Source organism: Caenorhabditis elegans, chromosome X (genome assembly GCF_000002985.6).
Source record: "Caenorhabditis elegans chromosome X".
NCBI lineage: Eukaryota > Metazoa > Nematoda > Chromadorea > Rhabditida > Rhabditidae > Caenorhabditis > Caenorhabditis elegans.
Genome location: NC_003284.9, coordinates 60,827 through 82,602, shown reverse-complemented (window position 1 = coordinate 82,602; position 21,776 = coordinate 60,827). Strand labels below are relative to the sequence as shown.

At 37.4% G+C, this 21,776-nt stretch overlaps 1 non-coding gene and 3 pseudogenes across 4 annotated transcripts; 3 read left to right on the top strand and 1 right to left on the bottom strand.

The window, feature by feature from the left end:
- Positions 1-2,200: 2,200 nt before the first annotated feature.
- Y73B3A.16 lies at positions 2,201-4,174 on the bottom strand (annotated as a pseudogene). The gene is made up of 4 exons: positions 3,899-4,174; positions 2,942-3,314; positions 2,552-2,636; positions 2,201-2,328 (listed from the first exon to the last, which is right to left on the bottom strand). Coding segments are annotated over exons 1-4 (862 nt in total).
- Positions 4,175-9,460: 5,286 nt separating this feature from the next.
- On the top strand, positions 9,461-16,094 carry Y73B3A.17 (annotated as a pseudogene). The gene is made up of 7 exons: positions 9,461-9,532; positions 9,751-10,246; positions 10,313-10,698; positions 11,441-11,948; positions 12,813-13,058; positions 13,109-15,183; positions 15,930-16,094. Coding segments are annotated over exons 1-7 (3,948 nt in total).
- Positions 10,498-10,657, top strand: Y73B3A.31. Its single transcript, NR_102140.1, has one exon. It is a non-coding gene; the product is annotated as a small nucleolar RNA Y73B3A.31 (small nucleolar RNA).
- Positions 16,095-19,227: 3,133 nt separating the features above from the next.
- Positions 19,228-21,438, top strand: Y73B3A.2 (annotated as a pseudogene). The gene is made up of 4 exons: positions 19,228-19,812; positions 20,112-20,470; positions 20,855-21,228; positions 21,281-21,438. Coding segments are annotated over exons 1-4 (1,476 nt in total).
- The last annotated feature ends 338 nt before the right edge of the window (positions 21,439-21,776 follow it).

The following is a 21,776-nucleotide window of genomic DNA, read 5'->3' as shown; positions in this document are numbered from 1 at the left end:
CAAATTGACGGAATTGAAAATCTCCGGCAAATCGGCAAATTGCCGGGATTGAAAATTTCCGGAAAATTGCCGGAATTGAAAATTTTCGGCAAATCGTCAAATTGCCGGAATTAAAATTTCCGGCAAATAGGCAAATTGACGGAATTGAAAATCTCCGGCAAATCGGCAAATTGCCGGGATTGAAAATTTCCGGAAAATTGCCGGAATTGAAAATTTTCGGCAAATCGGCAAATTGCCGGAATTAAAATTTCCGGCAAATAGGCAAATTGCCGGAACTGAAATTTCCGGCAAATTGCCGGAATTGAAAATTTTCGGCAAATCGGCAAATTGGCGGAACTGAAATTTCCGGCGAATTGGCGGAATTGAAAAATTCCCGCAAATCGGGAAATTGCCGGAACTGAAATTTCCGGCAAATCGGCAAATTGCCGGAACTGAAATTTCCGGCAAATCGGCAAATTGCCGGAATTGAAAATTTCCGGCAAATTGACGGAATTGAAAATTTCCGGCAAATCGGGAAATTGGCGGAATTGAAATTAAAAATAGAAAATCATCCATAATTTATTTGCAATTCGAAGGAAAAAACCGGAAAAGGAATCATTTTTTGTCTCTGAACGACTTCACACCTCTCATCGTGTCATCTTCTCTGAAAATTGAATATTAGCGATACAATTCTCGCTAATATTTTCATTTTGTTAAATTTGTTTTTTAAAGTTTTTTATTAAAGTTTTTTTTTTAAGTCAAAGTCAAAAGAGAATGTCAAAAAATTTTTTGTCTCTCGCTTAAGAAATCTTCAAGGTTTCATTATTTTTTATCAGAATCAGAATAGCTCAAACGACGGCAAAGTTTTGAGAAGGAAAAAAACCTTTTTGGATAAAAAACTACAGTGACCCTACCGTATACCACCTATAGTGCCCCTACAGTACCTTAGCATCAACTCTTAACCGAATACCTCTTCAAAAATAAAAAATAAAAAATAACACTCGGTGGGGGTCGAACCAAGGCAACGCTGCTAACATTATTTTTTCCTATTATATTTAAAATTTTTTTCAAAATTTGCAAATTTTCGACTTTTTCACATGTTTCAAGGTAGATATTTAATAAACTGTTTTAAAAAACAAAATCTACGTCCAAATTTGCATATGGACATCAAAAATCGAACAAAAATGTTGAGGTTAAACATGTTTTCCATACACTTTTCAAAATGTAGAGATATTTCAGCTATAAATTTCAAATTACTATAACTTTGCTCGCAGTCAATCAAATTGAAAAAACTAAAAATTTTTAACAATTCCAAACATTCAGCTACCATATCAAAAATGTTTCGTACCATCACCTTTAACACTGTGCAAAAAAAGCGACACGACACGCGAAAAACGCGTTTTTTTTGGTGTTTTACTCAACTTTTCTTCTAAAAGACATGAACAAATTACATAACCATTCAAATAATAAGATAGAGCAAATATTTTTGCATGTTCTGAAAAAAAGAAAATCGAAAAATATGCAGGTACAGCAAAGTTAGAGACAAAAGTGTGCGCCCAGTTTGCCAGTGACTTGACTTGTTTATCAATTATTTCTAGGTTTTTCGAATAAACTTTCTCTTCTGTTAAATAAATTTAATATTTTTTTCTTAATCTCAGACCATTTCTAGTATTTTCAGACGCTGAAATTCGCGCCAAAAATAAGGTGCCCGGTCTCGAGACGACAACTGTTTAGAAAATGTGCGCACACCTTGGAAGATTACTGTAACTTCGAATTCTCATTATTCCCAACAAGCAGCTGTAACTAGTCTAGGCTGGTCTCGCAGCGACTTTTTAAAAATCGATTTTTTTCGAGATTTCACGAAACTGCTCTCGCGAAAGCTGGATTGAAGGAGGGAAAACTAATTGTAAGAAAAAGGATAATTCAAAAAGCGAAAAAAAATTTATTAATATTATTTGACAGCTCGTGCTAATAAAAAAGACGAAAAAAAACAACAGAAAAATGATGTTTGCAGGAAATACGGGAGAAACAAAAAAAACCACCGTAAAAATAACAAAAAAACATAATGGAAATTGCAGAGAATACGAGAAAAAGAGGGATAAAGCAGTAGAAAATCCCGTGGAAAAAGGAATTTCTAACTGGGAAAAAACCGTAGGAAGTTCAGAAAGGTAACGTGAATACGGATGAATACGAAGGAAAATTTTTTTTAAAAATCGATAAAAATTATTTGAAAAATGTTCTCGAAGAAATATCACGTAACGATGGGCGCCTTGACGGGTCGACGATGAGAATATATTCAAGAAGTTCGAATAGTGGAATCGCTTCTAAATCCTTTGGACGGCGTTGCTTCTGAAAATTGACGGATTTTTTTAAAATGATTTTAGTAAAGATTCAAGTGTCAAATTTCTGGTTTGATCTCCGAAAAATGCGGGAGAAGAGACGCAGGCTTTTCAACTGATTTCACATGTTTGAAAGTGTGGTGACGTCATATTTTCCTGGGGGAAAAGTTCCCGCATTTATTGTAGATCAAACCACAATGAGACTGCTTGACACCACGTGTAGATTTGCTTACATGAAGCGGCTTTGGCGGCTCAAACGATGATTTCGATTTCCGCTTCATGTACACATTGCCGTTTTTAATCCGAATTTTTGTGTTTCTGAAAATTGATTTTTTTCGATTTTCGAAGTCTCGACACGACAAACTTTTGTTAAATGCGAAGAGGTATGCGCCTTTAAAGAGCACCGTAGTTTCAAACTTCGGTTCATCAATTTTTCGTATTTTTAGGTTTTTCCTTGAAAAAGACTATGAAAAATCGATTAAAACTCCGCAATAAAAAAGTTTGAAGCTACAGTACTCTTTAAAGGTACACCTATTCGCATGTAACAGAAATTTGTCGTGTCGAGACCCAAAACCGTAGTTTTGACGCAAAATTCTCCGTATTAACAATAAATATATATTTACTTGATTTCTTCGGCTTCATGGCACACGACAGAGGTTGTTGAACAATCATCTGCATTAATTCGAATTGAAGCTCTTCCGTGTCACTTTTCGAATTTCCGTAAAAGAGCAGGTCGCCAGTGTAGAGCTCACTAAGAATACAACCAAACGACCAGATATCCGATTTCACTGAAAACGGAAGTCCCAAGAAGATTTCAGGTGCTCTGTAGTTTTGAGTCTGGACAAGTGCATATTTTGGCGGCTTATCCTGACGAATCGTCCGAGCATTTCCGAAATCCACCACACACACGTGGAATGTCGATGGCTGAATAAAGCACACATTTCCAGTTACAGTAGTCTTGAAGATACAGGACGAGAAGAAGCAAATGTTTTCGGGCTGAAAAAATAGAGGAGTTTTGAAAATTTTAAAACTGAGAGATTTTTTTTTGAAGTTTTCTAAGTTTTTTTAAATGATTTTTTTTTTTAATTTTTTCAGACAGTTTTCCGCTTTAAAAAAAACCAAAATTTCTGTGGATTAATAGATTTTTTGGAAAATTTCGGCTTTTAAGCGAATTTCTAAACTCGAAAAAATCGCTAACAACTTCAAAATTAGCCTAAAAATCGATAATTTCACATAAATTTATATTTTTTGTGTGGAAAACTGTCTGAAAATTTGCGTATTGCACAACATATTTGACGCAAAAATATCTCGTAGCGAAAACTACAGTAACTATTTGAATGACTACTTTAGCGCTTGTGTCGATTTACGGGAATATCGTAAATGGAGTCCGTAAATCGACACCAGCGCTACATTAGTCATATAAAAGGTTACTGTAGTTTTTTTTTTGCGCTACGAGATATTTTGCGCGTAAAATATGTCGCGCAATACGCATTCTCGGAATTTTGCTCTTCTTTAATATTGCCAGAAAAGGCTAAATGGGCCTTTTTTTAAACTTTCCAGAATTTTATAAAAAAATGAACCTTCAGGTCCAAGTGCACAATTTTCACAGATTCCAGCTTCTCCATCGCCTCCAGCAACTGTTTTCCCATAACTCGAATCGCGTTAATTTCAAATGAAATTTCGCTTCCCGCCGGCATTTTTCCTTTCGTGGAATCCATCACTTCGAACACTGACCGTCCTTTTAACTCAAAACTAATCGCTATTTTAAGAAATCCGTTTGGAACCGATTCATTTATTCTCCAGCTATCCTCCATTCGTATTAAATTTGCACTATTGATAGCAGTTACTGCTTTCATAATCTGTAAAAAAAACCACAATTATTGATTTTTTTTCTTCGAAAAATTAGAAAAAAATTACCGCAGTTTCTCGAGCCCATGATTTTTCGCCAACTTCACTTTGCTCTTCTTTGAATAGCTTCACAGCATATTTTTTATTCTGGAAAATAATTGAAATTGAAGTTTTTTATTTAATTTTTCTTATGATTTTTTGATTTAATTAACATGTTAATTAACACCTGAAAATTATCGTTTTAAGCAGTTTTGAAACTGAAAATTTATCGATTTTTGCATAAAAAATCGAAAAATTATTAAATTACTCCAAATTTCTCCCTGGTTCTGAATATCTAATTTTATTTATATTTCAGCTTAAATTGACAATAAAGTCGATGGAAAAATATCGTAAATCGACACAATGCGGCGCGCGATTTCAAGCTGAAATAAAAAATCAGGGAATTTTTTTGTTTTATTTTCCACAAAAATATACTCAGATAAACGTTTTCGCTTCTATTTAGAAGAAAAAAGCAGATATATTTAGAAATGGCGCTAGCTCCTAACACGACATAATTAGAAATGCTTTTTCATCTAAATAGCAGAGCTTTTTAACTAAATAGGTCTACTTCTTCTAATTAGAAGTACCTTTTTGTTCTAAATAGGTCCACTCTTTTCTAAATATAAGCGCATTTTTCTTCTAAATATGTCTACTTCTTCTAATTAGAAATCTGCCTTCTTCCTATATTAAATCCGGAAAGAGCATAACTCTCCGTTTTGCGTGTCGCAAAACCGCCGTCGGAAAACTGGGCGCACACTTTTGTCTCTAACTTTGCTGTACCTGCATATTTTTCGATTTTCTTTATTTCAGAACATGCAAAAATATTTGCTCTATCTTATTATTTGAATGGTTATGTAATTTGTTCATGTCTTTTAGAAGAAAAGTTGAGTAAAACACCAAAAAAAAACGCGTTTTTCGCGTGTCGTGTCGCTTTTTTTGCACAGTGTTAAAGGTGATGGTACAAAACATTTTTGATATGGTAGCTGTATGTTTGGGATTGTTAAAAGTTTTTAGTTTTTTCAATTTGATTGACTGCGAGCAAAGTTATAGTAATTTGAAATTTATAGCTGAAATATCTCTACATTTTGAAAAGTGTATGGAAAACATGTTTAACCTCAACATTTTTGTTAAATTTTTGATGTCCATATGCAAATTTGGACGTAGATTTTGTTTTTTAAGACAGTTTATTAAATATCTACCTTGAAACATGTGAAAAAGTCGAAAATTTGCAAATTTTGGAAAAAATTTTTAATATAATAGGAAAAAATAATGTTAGCAGCGTTGCCTTGGTTCGACCCCCACCGAGTGTTATTTTTTTTCTTTTTTATTTTTGAAGAGGTATTCGGTTAGGAGTTGATGCTAAGGTACTGTAGGGGCACTATAGGTGGTATACGGTAGGGTCACTGTAGTTTTTTATCCAAAAAGGTTTTTTTCCTTCTCAAAACTTTGCCGTCGTTTGAGCTATTCTGATTCTGAGCAAAATATATGAAACCATGAAGATTTCTTAAGCGAGAGACAAAAAAATTTTGAAAATCGAGTTATACATCACAGAGATAATCGACCGAGAAGAAAGTTACTGCCTTTTTTGATTTTTGATTTTTCAACTTTGAGCGTTTGTGAATTGGTTTGTTTAAGTTTAATTTTAATTCTGTTTTTTGTAATAGACTCAGAATTTGACTCTAAATTCGTATATGTAAGGTTCAAAAAAATTTTAGTGGAAATTTTTTCCAGCTTTAAAAATGAAAAAAGTTATGACAAAAACAAAAATTAAAAAAAAAAAAACGAAAATTTCATCTCCTCACCAAAGTTTTCGAAATATCTTTTATGTTTTTACATATTCTGAGAGAAAATAGTTTATTCTATCAAATTTGAATTTTAGAAATTAGAAAATTAGAAAATTAGAATTTTTGAACTTGGAAAAACTCCTTGGCATATTTCTCTCTTTCAGAAACTTTGGAAACTCAGCGCCGCAGGTGCTAAATAATTATTAAAATTTTAAATTAGAAACAAATCCTTAGAATATATTATGAATTTCAAGGTGAACACACTGAACCCCAACACAGGTTTGAGGCAAAGCCGAGAACCTGCGCCAGCTACCTTGCTGATACCTTAGAGTGAACTAACCCTATCCCCACTCCCGAAGGGATAGCGCACGTTGTGCGCTAGTTCCTTCTTCTTCTAAATAGTTCTACTCTTTTCTAAATATAAGTGCGTTTTGCTTCTATTTAGACTCGGTTTTCGCCTCCTATATAGACTCGGAATTTTTAAAAGTGAATTTTTGGAAAATGTGATTTTGGATTCCGGAAGAAAAAAAAAAGATTTTCTATTCTCGTTCAGCTCCCCTGCCGACCCTGTTCGTTCACTTTTTCCACAGGTAGTGGAATCTAGACACCTCTTCTAAGCCTGCTACCGTTCTCGGAGAAATTTTCTTGCCACCACCCGGAGTTGAACCCTTGACCTTCTGCTTCACGATCTGAAACGTTACTTGTTTACACAGGTAAAGCGCCAAGTGTGAAAAATGGGTGAATAGTGGGTGAAGGGGCGCTGGCGGGTGAACGATGGGGGAAAAATGGGCGAAGGACCGCAAAAAGACGAAGCAATGGGTGAATAAATTGACCAATCCGAAAATCAAAAAAGAAGTAAAAAGGAGCATAGCAAAGTATTTCCGAAGTATTCATGCATAACTAGTATACGTGTTTATGGAAGTGTTTATTGTTAACAATGTTACAATCAATTGATTGTTGTAATGTTCACTTCATTTCCGAACATCTACCATTAGAGTCATCTGTTGTTGAATAATGTGAAAAACATTTTGTTACTTTTTTAAGGGTTTATATTTATAGAAAAAATACCAATTTGTTATTTCCCACAAGTTTGGACATTCATAACACATTCTCAGTCGAACAATCACCTATATAAGAGTTGATTGAGCATATAACAGTCTTACTTTAAAAGACTCATAACTCTGTTGGCATTTGAATTAATAAAATGTGGCCAACTGAAAAGTTGTTGACAATAATGTGAAACTTTACAAAGAACTAATGAATACAGTAGACTTGCTGGTTTTTCACACAATCGTGTCTTGAAAAAACTATATTTATCTATTTAATTCAGATTTTTTTTCCAAATTTCCAATAAATTTTCAATTTATATATGAATATAGAAAGAAGGAAACACCATATATATATATTTGTACGTCCACCCACTTTTACAAAGAACTAATGAATACAGTAGACTTGCTGGTTTTTCACACAATCGTGTCTTGAAAAAACTATATTTATCTATTTTATTCAGATTTTTTGTCGAAAATTCCAATTTTTTTCCCTTCTCAAAAAAGTTCGAGGTTTTTTCTCTGTTGAAATTCTTGTTAGGAACAAAAGGATTTCGCATCAGACATTTTGTTCTCCACATCTCAATTCGCTTTCACGCCATCGAATTTTAGTTGACGACGTCCTGGCATTAAATTTCGTTTTGCTCTCTTTTTGCTCTCTTTCTCTCACAGATGTCCTCAGCGTCGTCATTTATCATTATTCGTACTCGCAAATTATTCTCAAAGGTTTCAGCAAAAAAAAAACTTCAATTATTCTAAAAGGGGTTCAGTTGAGGTTTTGTGTTTTTGTTGCTAAATGTTCAGGGTAGAAGGGTGTGTGTTCCACAGTGACTTGTCTAGACACTGGAGTATAATAAACTGTTTTAATAATATTGAGGAACATTTTTGTAACAAAATTCTTAACATAAAAATTAATTCAATACTATTTTATGCAGCACTGCTTAAGAACCTAGAAGTTTTGCCCAAAATGTTCCTAGCAAAATTTTTGCTGCCCTGACCATAACTATCAAAATTCTCGGTCTTCACTGTCCAATTATTTCGCACAATTTCGTTTTTCCGACCAAAACACTGGTAGACTTTTGAAGTCGCACTGACCAAATTTCAATTCAGTGTGGGTTGCACTGATTAAACAACGGAAGACGTATAAATTCTTTTTTTTTTCTTCGCATAATGAAAAAACCAAGATAATCAATTTTCGTAAAAATTACCATTGTTCATAAATTCTGATCTTTCCAATGCCCTATTCATTAAAACTAAGCCCCCCTCAGATATCTTTCCACTTATTAGTTATGATGAAAAATAAAAAAAGAAGATGAAAAAATAAATAACATGGAGCCTGAATTCAATTCAATGTTATGTTTTCATTTTCTTTTTTTCCGTCTCATAAACATATCGGTTTTATTTCGATTTTCTGTGTTATCCCCTCACAAATCCGTTCTACGTTTCCCGTGCAATTTCAATTTTTTCCTTTTTGGAGCCGCATTTTCCGCAAGACCTTTTTATGTTCTTCTTCACCACCAAAAAATGCTAAAAACAATTAGTTTAAATTTCCTATATTAAATCCTGAAATTGCATTCTTGACAGAAATAAAAAATAAGGGCACGTTTTCGACATGGGGTGTCCGACAAAAATGTACAAACTTTGAGCTTTAATAACTTGGCTCATAGCTGGCGCTTTTGCATTCACTAAGTGCGAATGACTCAAAAATAGTTGCCCCACCATGGTCATTATTGAGGGGATTAATTTTGGGAAGGGTAGAACACTGATTTGCGCGGGTTTCTGGAGACCGCGAAAATTGAATATTTTCTTTGTACTGAAGAGTTTTATGTTTTTCAGTCCCAAATCTTCAGTTTTTCTGGCATTTGGTTCCAAGTTGTGCGCAAGAGAGAACTTCGTATTTCCAATTTTTTGAAACTATTTTGAAAAAAATTGGCCCACTTTCCAAAATGTAGGCCATCATTCAATTTTTGCAAAATCAAAAAGATTGATTAAACGTGAAAAACTTTCCTACCACCTTCTATTTTTGGGGATGAATTCGATAATTTTCATTTCTTATTTTTATAACGTGAGGAGAATTTAATTTTAAAGATTTTTCAAGATTTTTACTTTTTCTCTAATCCTATTGAGGACCGCACTTCTCGGACATTTTGGTCACTTTAAACCTCACTTCCAGCAGGGCAGGCTGGAGGCCTGCAATGCTATTGTTTTTCACTCAAACCCAAAAAATCCTTCTTACTCTTAGAAACTTTAGACCTTTTCTATCCCTACTCCCAGCAGAGCAGGCTGGAGACCTTCTATGAGACGTATGTTTCCATAACTACGTCTGTTTTTGGAATGGTCAGGTAATCCGGATTGAGGGCCGCAGGCCCGAATACATAAAAGTATTGGACAGCCATTAAGCCTATTCTGAGCCCAATAAATCAGGATGAGTGCCGCATGCCCGAATACACTTAAAAAAGACCCAGAAAAAAAATTATCTTCAAATGGCCATGGCTCAGTCAATTTTGGTTAAAAAAGATCCAAATTTTCCCCAGTTTACCAACTTAATCTACTGCGAAGCCTAGCGCGCTTGACGCGCTAGTCAAAATCTCCAGAAAAATCGGAAAAATTGTTACCATAACATTAAATTTTAAAAGTTTAATATTATGGTAACAATTTTCGAAAAAAATCAAATATTTTGTTTTTCGATTTTTTAATTAAAAAAAGTATTTGTAGTCATTTATTTTGAAAAAAACTTCAAAAATTTTTTTTTTCCAAAAATCTACAATAAATTCAAATTTTTTTCCAGACGGAGATCAAAAACTATTCGAAGTACTAGCCGCCCACGAAGGATTATCTGATGATGGTGGAGATGGTGAGGACACGAAAATCATCGACGTCTACCGAAACTCTTCTCTCCGTGAATGTCGTCGTGTCGCTGTGATCCTTGAGAAGCTTTCGATTCGAACAAAAGAAGTACTGGAACGATGGCCAGAAGTTGTTGCGTTGAAAACTATTATCGAGACGATTGACGAGTTTTTCACTGTTTCTGTCTCAACTCCACATATTAAAGTGGCCACTCAAATTGAGAATCTCATCGAAGTATGTGAGCAATGGGAAATGATGGCAGATCGTGCAAATTCGCTTCGAGACCCTCTTGGAGAACTACGAAAGTTGCTGGTTGATTGGAAAAAGATGGAAGTTAGATGCTGGTCGAGTCTCCTGATTAATTGTGAAAATGAAGCTAAACAACGTGCTCAACTCGTCGCTTTCCCGCTCTTTGAGTAACTTTTTGAAGCTTCTACGCCTGAAATGGAGGCAGCTATCATTCCGATGAGTATTGAGTGGATGCATAACGCGACGCTGGTAGACTTTTCGACTCGAGTGCTCACTGTTGAATCTCTGTCCCGATGGGCTCGAATTGCTGGAAAAAAGCCACTGGCTATACAGCTCGAGGCTGCTTCTCGCCACTTTGGAATCTTTGCTGAACGAGTTGAGCAGAAGCTTAAGGAGGCCCGTGAGCCGGCGGAGAAAAGCTTGAAGGATTATTTGAAAGTTGTCAAGTATAATGATTTGAATCTTTGGAATATTCGAGTCTCTTCGACGAAAGCGCATGCTCAATTGTACAAGATTGTTCGGAGATTTAAGGATGCAATTAATGTAGAGTTGCACGACGATTTTGGAGTTCTTCAGAAGATTATTCATTTACTTATTTATTTAAATCAGGGGTCTGCGGCCAACGATTTTTGCCGGAATGAGAAACTTCCGGCAAATTACCGAATTTGCCGGAAAACGGGCAATTGCCGAAAATTTTCGGAAAAATTGTGTTTTTGCACTTTTTTTTGGAAATTTCAGAACTTTTCGACTACACTATCTTTAAAGATGGAGTGCCGAAATTTGAGACTTTGCTTTTTTAGACCAACATTGGTCCAAAACTACCGAATTTCGTAATGAGACGTTCTGAAAATTTCTCAAAAAAAAAGTTATGCCGGTTCAAAGTTTTTTTTTTTACCTAATTTTTTGTTATTTAGCACTTTTTAATAAATATTGTGGCCTTTGATTAAACGTTTATTCGTTGATTTAAGTACATTTATAGTCTTAGGGGCGCAAATAAAAGTTAAATTTTGTGCCCCACTGCCCATAAATGTACTTAAATCAACGAATAAACGCCTAATCAAAGGCCAAAATATTTATTAAAAAGTGATAAATAAATAAAAATTAGGTTCCCGACGTTGCGACACCGAGAAGTTGGAAAAATTTTGCTTTTAGCTGAAAATGGGCCTTATTTTCTCAAACTTTGAACAGCCATACGAAATTCGGTAGTTTTGGACCAATTTTGGTCTAAAAAAGCAAAGTCTCTAATTTCGTCACTCCACCTTCAAGCTATGATTTATAGCAAAATTTCTTCTAAATACTTTATATTCAGGTTGATGAGTGGAAACGGAAGGTTCTCCAGCAAAGAAATCTGAGAGAATTGCACTTAGATGGAGAAGATCTAGAAAAGAGGATGAAGCAAGTTAAGAGGTTCTCCACTGAGATTACCGAGAAAGTATCAATTCTGTGCGATACGTCAGCCATCGAAGAGCTCTTTGAGCAAACGAAGGCAGCCGATGAAGCCATCCGAACGATGATCAACTATATCGGAGAAGATTCGGAAAAGGAGAAGCAACAGGGATACGCCAGGAATTCACGACAACGACAACTAGCAATGATGATTAAAGAGTCACAGGCGAATGGTTTGAATGCCCGGAAAGCTGTACTTTTAGCTCAGGAGGATATCAATCGGAGATCAATTGTGGGTATCGTGTCGAAAGAAGAATGTGAGAAGGAAATGAGAATTTGTGCTTCTGGAAGAAATATTGTGATTCAAAAAGCGAATAAGATTGATCAACAAGTCGGTGTATCGACGAGAAAGCATTTGAGTGGAATGATTGGTAATTATATTGGATTTTTAAACGAAAATATATAAAAATCGGAATCTCGAAAAAAATACGGAATTTATTGATTTATTAAGAAAAATTTAACGAATTTTTCTACAAAAAAAGAGAAATCATCGAAAATTTATCGAAAAATTTCTATTTTTCACGATTTTCTAATAATGTTTTCATTAAAAATATTTTTAGGAAAATCTAAAATTTTCGATTTTTCGGATTTTTTTCATAAGATTTCATTTACAAAAATTAATTTTTTAAATCAAAAAATTAAGACAATTTTCTGCAAAAAAAAATGAAATAGTTGAGCCCGAAAATTACTTTTGAAGTGGAAAAAAAGAGACATTTTTAAAAAAATCGAAAACCAGGAATTTTTAGATAATTATATTTAAATTAAACTGATAAGGATTTTGGATTAACCGAAAAATGGTCGAAAATTTTGAATTTTAAATATTTTTCCGTTCTTCCTCTGATTTTTTTTTTTTAATCTCAAAAAATTTCGGATAAACTCAGAATTAATTGATTTATTTAGAAAAATTTGTAAAAATTGTTCTTTAAAAAAAATAGAGAAATCATCGAAAATTGTTGACAATTGATCGAAAAATTTGTATAAAAATTCTAAAATTTACGAGTTTCTAGAATATATCGAAAAAATATTAAATTAAAATTATAAGGATTTTAGAAAAACCGAAAAAAGTCGAAAATTTTCAATTTTAAATGTTTTTCAGTATTTCCTCTGGTTTTTTCGAGATAAAAAAATGTATTCTGATTTTCCTAATTTCTCTGAAAACACTGAAAATTCGACAAAATCAAAAACTTTCATTTTTTAGATTTTTAAAAACATTTTCTCCAAAGCCCAATTTTCAGAGTACGGAATGGTTTACATGATCACTCTCCAAGAAAACATTAGAAAATGGAAGTCACAAGTCGCAGAGATCCGTGTGCATTCTGAAGAGCTCCGAATTATCAGTGAGAATCAGAGAAGCGACTGGATTATTGATCATGAAATTGTGAAAGGACGAGTTGAAAAGATCGGAGGCCTGATTTCCACTGTTCAAGTGCTCATCGGAGCCATCAAGAGACGACTCGTCGCGATTCCAGCGAATGCAGATGGTTTGTGGACTAAATCAGAGCTTTAGAGTATAAATTTTTGAAATTTTCAGAATTCATCCGAACCAAAGAGCACCTACACCCACTCTCGAAGCTCTCGCAAACCGACGAGACTGCTCAGAAGCTTACAAAATGGGCTGAAAAGCTGTCGACACTGATTGGAAATATGAAACGAAGCAATGATCAGCTCTCCACGACGTTCAGCGTTGTAGACTACAATTCCTACACCACATGGATCTCTCAGATCAATGGAGATTCTCAAGAGCTTCTTACGGATCTTCAACTGTTCTCTGGATTCTTTGAAACTGAGAAAATTCAAATTGTGAAGCTTCTCGACGAAGTTCCGAGATGGACGAAGAAGATTGATACTTTTGAAGCTACTGAAGAGACGGAAACCGATGTTACAGAACTGCTCCTGCTTGTTCAAAGGATCTATAAGAAGCTGGAAGGAGTTAAGAAGGGTGAAGAGGACAAGGCTCTTGATCAGATTCAGGTTCTTGTGGATGTTCTGAAGCAGTGTGATATTCAAGCAGTTGTGAAAAGTCTGAAATCGATTGTCGAGCAGCATTGCAGCGGAGAAAAGCGTCGGAAGAACTTGGAAGGACTCGCCGAGCTCGCCGGAATCACTGCGGATATTGTAGAGCAGAGTGTGATTCAACTTACCAATTGTTTGGGATTCTTCTCCGTGTTCTACCATGCGATGCTCTCGATGACTATGCAACTCTATGAGAAAGGATATGTGAACACGATTCCTAAAGCGGAGAAGCAAGAATCTGGAGAAGGACAAACTGATGATAGTGGAGAAGGAGGTGGAATTGGAGAAGGTGGAACTGCCAAGGATACTAAGGATGTCACTGAAGAGATGGAGGAGACTGGACAGATTGAAGGTCTTGAGGATGAGCAACCGGTGGAATCTGAGGAGCATGAGGCTAAGAATGATAACGAGAAGCCGATTGATATGGAGGATGACTTTGCTGAAGATCTGCAGGATATCGATAAGAACGAGAAGGGGGAGCAGAATGATGGTGAGGACGAGTCTGATGAAGAGCCAGATGTTGAAGATCAAATGGGAGACGTTGAGGAGGAGGATGAGAAGCAGCTGGATCCGAAGATGTGGGATGAGGAGGAAAAAGAGGAGCAGGATCAGCAGAAGAATATGGATCAGGAGCAGGAAGCGGCGGAAGATCAGACTGATGAGATGGTTGCCAAGGAGGATGATGCTCAGGCTCCCAAGGAAGATCCGAAGGAAGATGGAAAGGAGGGTGATCAGGAGGAAGAGGATGATGATCAGGAAAATGTGGATGAACGGAATCGTGAGAATGATGAGCGGCCTGAGGATCAGATGGATACCTCCGACCCTTCGAAGGACGATGAGATCCTTGAGAAAGGAGAAATCGATGAGGCAGAGGATGGGGATGATGGTGATGAGACGGATAAGGAGGATGAGGAGGCTATTGGAGGAGATGGAGAAGAAGATCAGAATGAAGATCAGAACGATCAGGAGCTCGAAGATCCCACCCAGACGAATGAGGAGAATGAGGATAGTGAAGAGCAAAAGAAGGAGGATGAAGCTCTGGAACAAGGTACGGGTGGTTAGAAGAATGATCAGGATGATAATAAGGATGTCGCTGATGGTGGCCTGGCTGAGGAGGAGGAGAAGGAAGATCAGGAGGATCAGGATGAGAAGGGAGAAGGAAAGAGCAAGTCGGATCCGAATGGAGATGGCAGTAAGGGAGAAGCCCCGAAAGAGAAGGCTGAAAAGGAGGAAGAGGATGAGGAAAAGGAGAAGGATGACGAAGAGAAAGTGGAGAGGAAACGAGAGCTCGCAACAGATGATGCTCCGATGGAAGAGGCTGAAATGGGAGATGGAGAGGAGAATGAGACGGGACAGCAGATGGAGAATGCAGAGATTTCCGATCGACAGATGGTTGGAAAGGGAACGATTGAAGAGGCTCGGCAGACGAAGCGGGAGGAGAAGCGAGAGGAGGAGAAGAGGAAGCGAAGAGAGCTCAAGGATGCTCTGGAAGGAACTGCTGGAGAAGATGATGGTGGAGAGGTGGAGGATGAGAATGCTGAGGAGATCAAGGAGGCGCATATTCATATGGCTGCGCATGATATGTTCCATGTGGTGAGGAAAAATTTCTGAAAATTTGAATTTTAAGCTGAAAAATGGAATTTTCAGTAATTTCCTGAACTTTGACACTATTTTTTAAATGAAAAATGTTGGAAATACATGGTGCAACTTAACTTCGAAAATTTATAGAATTTTCTTAAAAAATACTCAAAGTAGTCTAAAATTGAGATTTTTCGAAGAAAAAATGGCAGATTTCGACTGAAATTGGATGATTTTGACATTTTGAACAGGTCAATTACAAGTTTTTGGAGAAAATTTCGAGTTTTAAAGTCAAATTTTTGGCAAATATTCTCATAATTGCCCCGAATTCTAACTAAAAAATTCTGAGTGAAAATTAGCGAAATTCCATCTAATTTGGCTGAAACTATCAATTTTTGTAAAATTTTCGGATAAAAACGATTTTTCAACTTTATTCGATTTATTAGTCTTTTTTTTTAATTATATCGTTCCAAGAACATCCTAAAAAATGTATCTTTTTTGGTGTAAAAAATAAATATAAAGTTTATTTGCTAAAAAGCGGTTTTTGAATGGATTTTAAAAAGTGGCAAATTTTTACATAAACTTTAAGCTTTAAAAATGTCTGAAAAATATCTGAAATTTTAAATTAGAAAATTAGATTTTAAATCAAATTTGAAATTTTTGTTTAATAAATCTTTTCTTCGAAAAATTGACAAAAAAAATTTTTTTTTTCAGAATTAAAAAAAATAAATTCCAGTTGCTCAATTTTCCCACAATTTCAGATCGAGGAAACCACAAAAGACTTGGTGACAGGAATGATCGATGAGCCAGAAGATCAAGATCCACGTAGCTCCCAGCAAGGACCCAGTGACCGTCCAACCAACTCGAAAGCCGACGAACAATGGGCTGCAATGTCCCGAACTGTTGGAATGCTCGCCGCTGAGTAAAAAAAAAAGTAAAAATTTTGAGCATTGAGGAAAAGTTCGAAAATGTGGTGAATAATTGATTTTTTTGGCAGTTTTGAAAAAAAAAATTAAATTATCTGAAAATTCGATTTTTCTAGGAAGACCACTGTTATAATGTAAAAAACAGTAAATTTCTCGATTTTCAGATAGAAATCTGAATTTTTGAACTTTTTAAATTAATTTTTTAGAGAAAAAAAATACATATTTTCAAGAAGTTTCCAAAAAATTCGTTAAAATATTTTAAAAATGAATACTATTAAATTTTATGGAAGTTTTATAAATTTCTGGAATGTGCCATTTAAAAATTCCAAAAAAACTTTTTTTTTGGAAAATTCGATGAATTCTCTTTTTTCTAAATTTTTGTAAATACTGGTGAAAAATATTTATTTTGAAAAAAAATGTGTTGAAAAAAAATGTGCTCTTTCTGTACTAAGCCTCTTCGTGGCGAAAGGGATCAACAGATAACCACTTCAACAAACTCGATGATTTCGTCACATCGAGAGTGGCTTGGTTTGGAACCAAGTGCAAATTATCTGGCCAAGAAGTACACCGTCTCACGCAGGCCAGAGGTAGTGTCGAATACTCTCTGTCCGGGCGGCTCTAGATTGGCTTAGCAGGTCATTATAGAGTATCTAGAGACACAACTTTTGCTCTAAACAGCAACCCATCCTGCCTCAGTCCTCCGCATCCGGCCTCTGCAAAGGGAAAGACAGTTCCTGGAGCACGTCGGAAGAGGCGATCTAATCTCGGAGTCCAAACCATATGTCAATCGGACTTGGAAATTAAGAAGCCGCGGGACAAAACAAGAAGAACTGACTATCGCGTGTGCACCTTCAACTGCAGGTCCTTGTCTTCGGATGATCGACTTGCTGAGTTGCTAGAAGAGACGAGGCGAATCCAATTCGACGTCATCGGATTGTGTGAAACCAAACGAGCAGCCGAGGCACACTTGATACATCACGACGGTACCGGCGTCTTCTTAGGCAAACGGAATGAAAGTTCTGTATCCGGAGGGGTCGGCTTCATAGTTCGAAGCACCCTCCTTCCCAAAATCGTAGAAGTACGATTTCTTAGTCACCGCATCGGCTTACTCACCTTCAAAGTGAGCCGAAAATTCAACTGCACGGTGTTTCAAGTCTATGCTCCAACTGCGGACTCAGACCTTGAGGAAATCTGCGACTTCTACGACAGTGTTGAAGACGTCTTCAGAGAGTGCCGAAGCAAGTATAAACTTGTTATCGGCGGCTTCAACGCTCGAATGGGATGCAGACAAAACAACGAAAGGTACATTGGCCCCCATGCCATGGAACCAAGAAATGATACTGGAGAGCTTCTCGCAACATTTTGTGAAACCAACCGTCTGTGGCACACGAACTCTATGTTCAAAAAGCCTATGCACAAACGGTGGACTTTCGTCAGTCCCGACGGGAATCACAGACACGAAATTGACCACATTCTGGCCAATGGAAAGTTTGTCACAGATACCACTGTACTCCCCTCTTTCACAAATGGTAGCGACCATAGGTTACTCCGCTGTAACCTCCACTTCAACAATTGTCTAGCAAAGTTGGAGCAGGTCAGACGGAGAAAACCTCCGAAAAGAGTGTTGGACCCGGCGTTTGCTTATGCAATCTCAGCGACAGTCACGGTTCAGAGTGATCCTGATTTAGATACCGACTATGATAATCTGATTCAGTCACTAAAAGAACTTCAAGACCAAGCTATCGTTCGACCGGCCAACCACTCATCCAACAGACTTTCGGAGGAAACCCGAAAACTGCTGAACAAAAGACGTTTTATGGATAGAAATGATCCCCAATTCAAATCTATTTCAGATAAATGTCGTGAAGCAGTTCAGAAAGACCATGAAGCTTTTGCCAGTACTCGCCTTCTATCTGCTGCGAACCAGAAAAAGAGTTTGAAAAGAGTTGCTAGGGACATCAACGAATATAAGTCAGTTATCCCATGCCTCAAATCAACCTCTACTGGTGAAAGAATCACTTCCAGGGTGAAAATGGAGCAGGAGATTGAGAAGTTCTACACGGAGCTCTTCAAAAGCGCTGTGAGCAACTCTCAAACATCTTCAATACCCGCCACGGCAACTCCACCGCCGTTTCTCCCGGAAGAAATTCGACATGTTCTCCGTTCCTTCCCGAATGGTAAAGCTGCAGGCCAAGACAAAATCAGTGCAGATTTCTTGAAATCTTGCCACGATAACGTCATTGACCTGATAACGGATCGATTCAACAGGTACCTCCACAGCAGAAATGTACCGAAACCCTGGAAAACCTCCAAAACCACTCTCATCTTCAAGAAAGGTGACCGTGAGAATTTGGAAAACTATAGGCCCATCTGCCTACTACCCGTACTCTAGAAAGTATTCACCAAGTGTTTGCTGAATAGAATGCGAAGATCCCTTGATGAGGCTCAACCTGTCGAGCAGGCCGGATTCCGACGGTCTTTCTCTACGATCGATCACATCCACTCGCTCCAAAGACTTCTTGAAGTCGGCAGGGAATACCAGATCCCACTGACACTTGTCTTCATAGATTTCAAGAAGGCATTTGACAGTGTTGAACACCAGGCAATCTGGAAAAGTCTCGACGAGCAAGGTGCAGATGGAGCCTATATTGATCTACTGAAAGAGTGTTATAAAAATTGTACCACAAATTTTACCCCATTCCACAGGCCAGTCGCAGTACCTGTGACCAAAGGAGTTCGACAAGGAGATCCCATCTCTCCGAATCTCTTCTCCGCTTGCCTCGAACACGTTTTCCGAAAGCTTTCCTGGATTGAATTGAAAGGAGAAGCTGAGGATTACGATACGATCCCTGGAATGAGAGTGAATGGCAGAAATCTAACGAACCTCAGATTTGCTGACGATATTGTGCTCATCGCCAATCATCCGAATACTGCCAGCAAAATGCTCCAAGAACTCGTACAAAAATGCTCTGAAGTAGGTCTCGAGATCAATACTGGGAAGACGAAAGCCTTGCGAAACCGATTCGCTGACCCCAGTAAAGTCTACTTCGGTAGCCCTTCCCCCACCACCCAGCTCGACGACGTCGACGAGTACATCTACCTCGGTCGTCAAATCAACGCCCAAAACAACTTGATGCCGGAAATCCACCGAAGACGTCGAGCAGCCTGGGCTGCATTCAATGGAATCAAGAACACCACCGACTCCATCACCGACAAGAAGATTCGTGCGAATCTGTTCGACTCAATTGTCCTTCCAGCGCTCACCTACGGTTCAGAAGCCTGGACATTCACCAAAGCTCTATCCGAACGAGTACGAATCACACATGCCTCCCTAGAAAGACGGCTTGTGGGAATCACACTCACTCAACAACGAGAACGAGATCTCCATCGAGAAGACATTCGTACGATGTCTCTAGTCAGGGATCCGCTCAATTTCGTGAAAAAGAGAAAGCTAGGATGGGCTGGACACGTTGCGAGAAGGAAAGACGGAAGATGGACCACGTTGATGACAGAATGGCGCCCATATGGATGGAAAAGGTCTGTTGGAAGGCCGCCGATGCGATGGACTGATTCGCTGCGAAAGGAGATCACCACTCGTGACGCAGACGGAGAAGTCATCACCCCCTGGTCCACTATAGCCAAGGACCGAAAACAATGGCTTGCTGTGATCCGCAGGAATACCACGAATTCCTGAAGAACGGATCGTCTAAGTATCTAAGTAAGTAAGTTTGAAAAAAAATGTGTTTGCGCTTTTCAAAAGTACAGTACCCAGACGTTCCTTCAATTTCGTTTTTTTTTTCATTTTTCAACGTTTTCTCTCAAGAATTTAAATGAAAAGCTTGAAAAAATAATAAAAAAAAATCAGGAAATGGGTTACTGTAAGTCTTAAAGGCGCACACCTTTGTTTTTTTCCTCGATTTTGTGTAAAAAGTCAAAAATCGAAAAATAAAACTCAAACTTTCCAGTTGGAAAAGTAATTTTTTCAAAAATTGTTCTCAAAAAATCGATTTTTTTCAGCGGGAATTCCAGCCAACAGATGCAACTACCAACCCATCGCTCATCATGGTCGCCTCAAAAATGGAGCAATACGCAGCACTAATCGATCAATCAGTTGCCTACGCAAAAGAGCACGCCAGTGGACATCAAGAAGTGCCCCAAGCGGCTATGGATCGACTTTTTGTAGTTTTTGGATAAGAAATCCTGAAAACTATTCCAGGAAGAGTTTCCACAGAAGTTGATGCTCGTCTTTCATTTGATACTCAAGCATCGATTGATCGGGCTCTTGGACTTATTGCTCAATACGAGAAGGAAGGAATCTCGAAGGATCGGATTCTTATCAAACTTGCTTCAATTTGGGAAGGAATTCAGGCTGCTAAGTACGGAATTGGAGATTTTAGGAAAACTTTTCAGTTAAAAAACTTTTTTAAAAAGTCAAGCTTGATGAAATTTTACCCATTTTTGATGATTTTCTTGGTTTAAAACACTACTAGTTTCGAAAAAATCAATTAAAAAACGAATTATACAAGATGAAATTGTTAAAAATTAACACATTTTAAATTAAAAACTAGAAATGCTTCGATTTTTCTTGTAAATCACCTAAAATCTACGGACATACCTTTTCGAAACCTACAAAGTCTCGTTTCTATTAGTTTTCTACTGAAAATCTAATCAATTGGACCCAAATTGACATTTTTCAAAAGAGTTTAATGCATTAATCATAACGGAAATAGTTCAAAATCAGCAACAAATTAAATTTTCAGATTCCTCGAATCTAAGCACGGAATCCACTGCAACATGACACAGCTCTTCAACTTTGAGCAAGCAGTCGCGTGTGCCGAGTCAGGAGTCACCCTAATCTCGCCATTCGTCGGAAGAATCATGGATTGGTTCGTGAAGAATACCAATCAGAAGGCCTACACTTGAAAAGACGATCCAGGAGTTGTCAGTGTTACTCGAATCTTTAATTATTACAAGAAATACGACTATAAGACACAAGTGATGGCTGCCTCGTTCCGTAATACTGAAGAGATCAAGGGACTTGTTGGATGTGATCTTCTTACTATTTCTCCGGCTCTTCTGAAGCAACTTGCTGCGGAGACGGAATTTGCTCCAGTTGTGCTCTCCACTTCTCATGGTGAGCGGGAGATTTAATCAATTAAAAATTGCAATTGTTAATTATTTTCCAGCCAAGACACTCGACCTGCCGAAAGTGAGCATTGACGAGAAGGCGTTCAGATGGGCTCTCAACGACGACGCCATGGCCACCGAGAAGCTCGCCGAAGGAATCCGCAACTTTGCCAAAGACGCCAGAACTCTGGAGAAGCTTATCGAGGCAAAGATCTAAATTGTATTGATTGATGTATTTGTCGTGCTTACTAGTTCTCCCCAATTTCATCAGTGTTGTGATTTCCCCTTAAATATTAGATCCATCTTTTAATGAACCCGTATGTATTTTAAAGAGCACTGTAAAGGCAAAAGATACACAAAATAGCCGAACTCTTATCGCACTCTGCAAGTTTCAGGACAGTTGTGGCTGTGACACCCGGAATTGAACCCAACTAGAATTGTTCAGTAAAACCATATGGCAGACAACCAGCAAGCTCCAAAACAACGACGAACTAGGGAAAAACTACTCGGGAAAACTGTTCTCAACAATATCCAACAAGACCGATCCCAATGAGT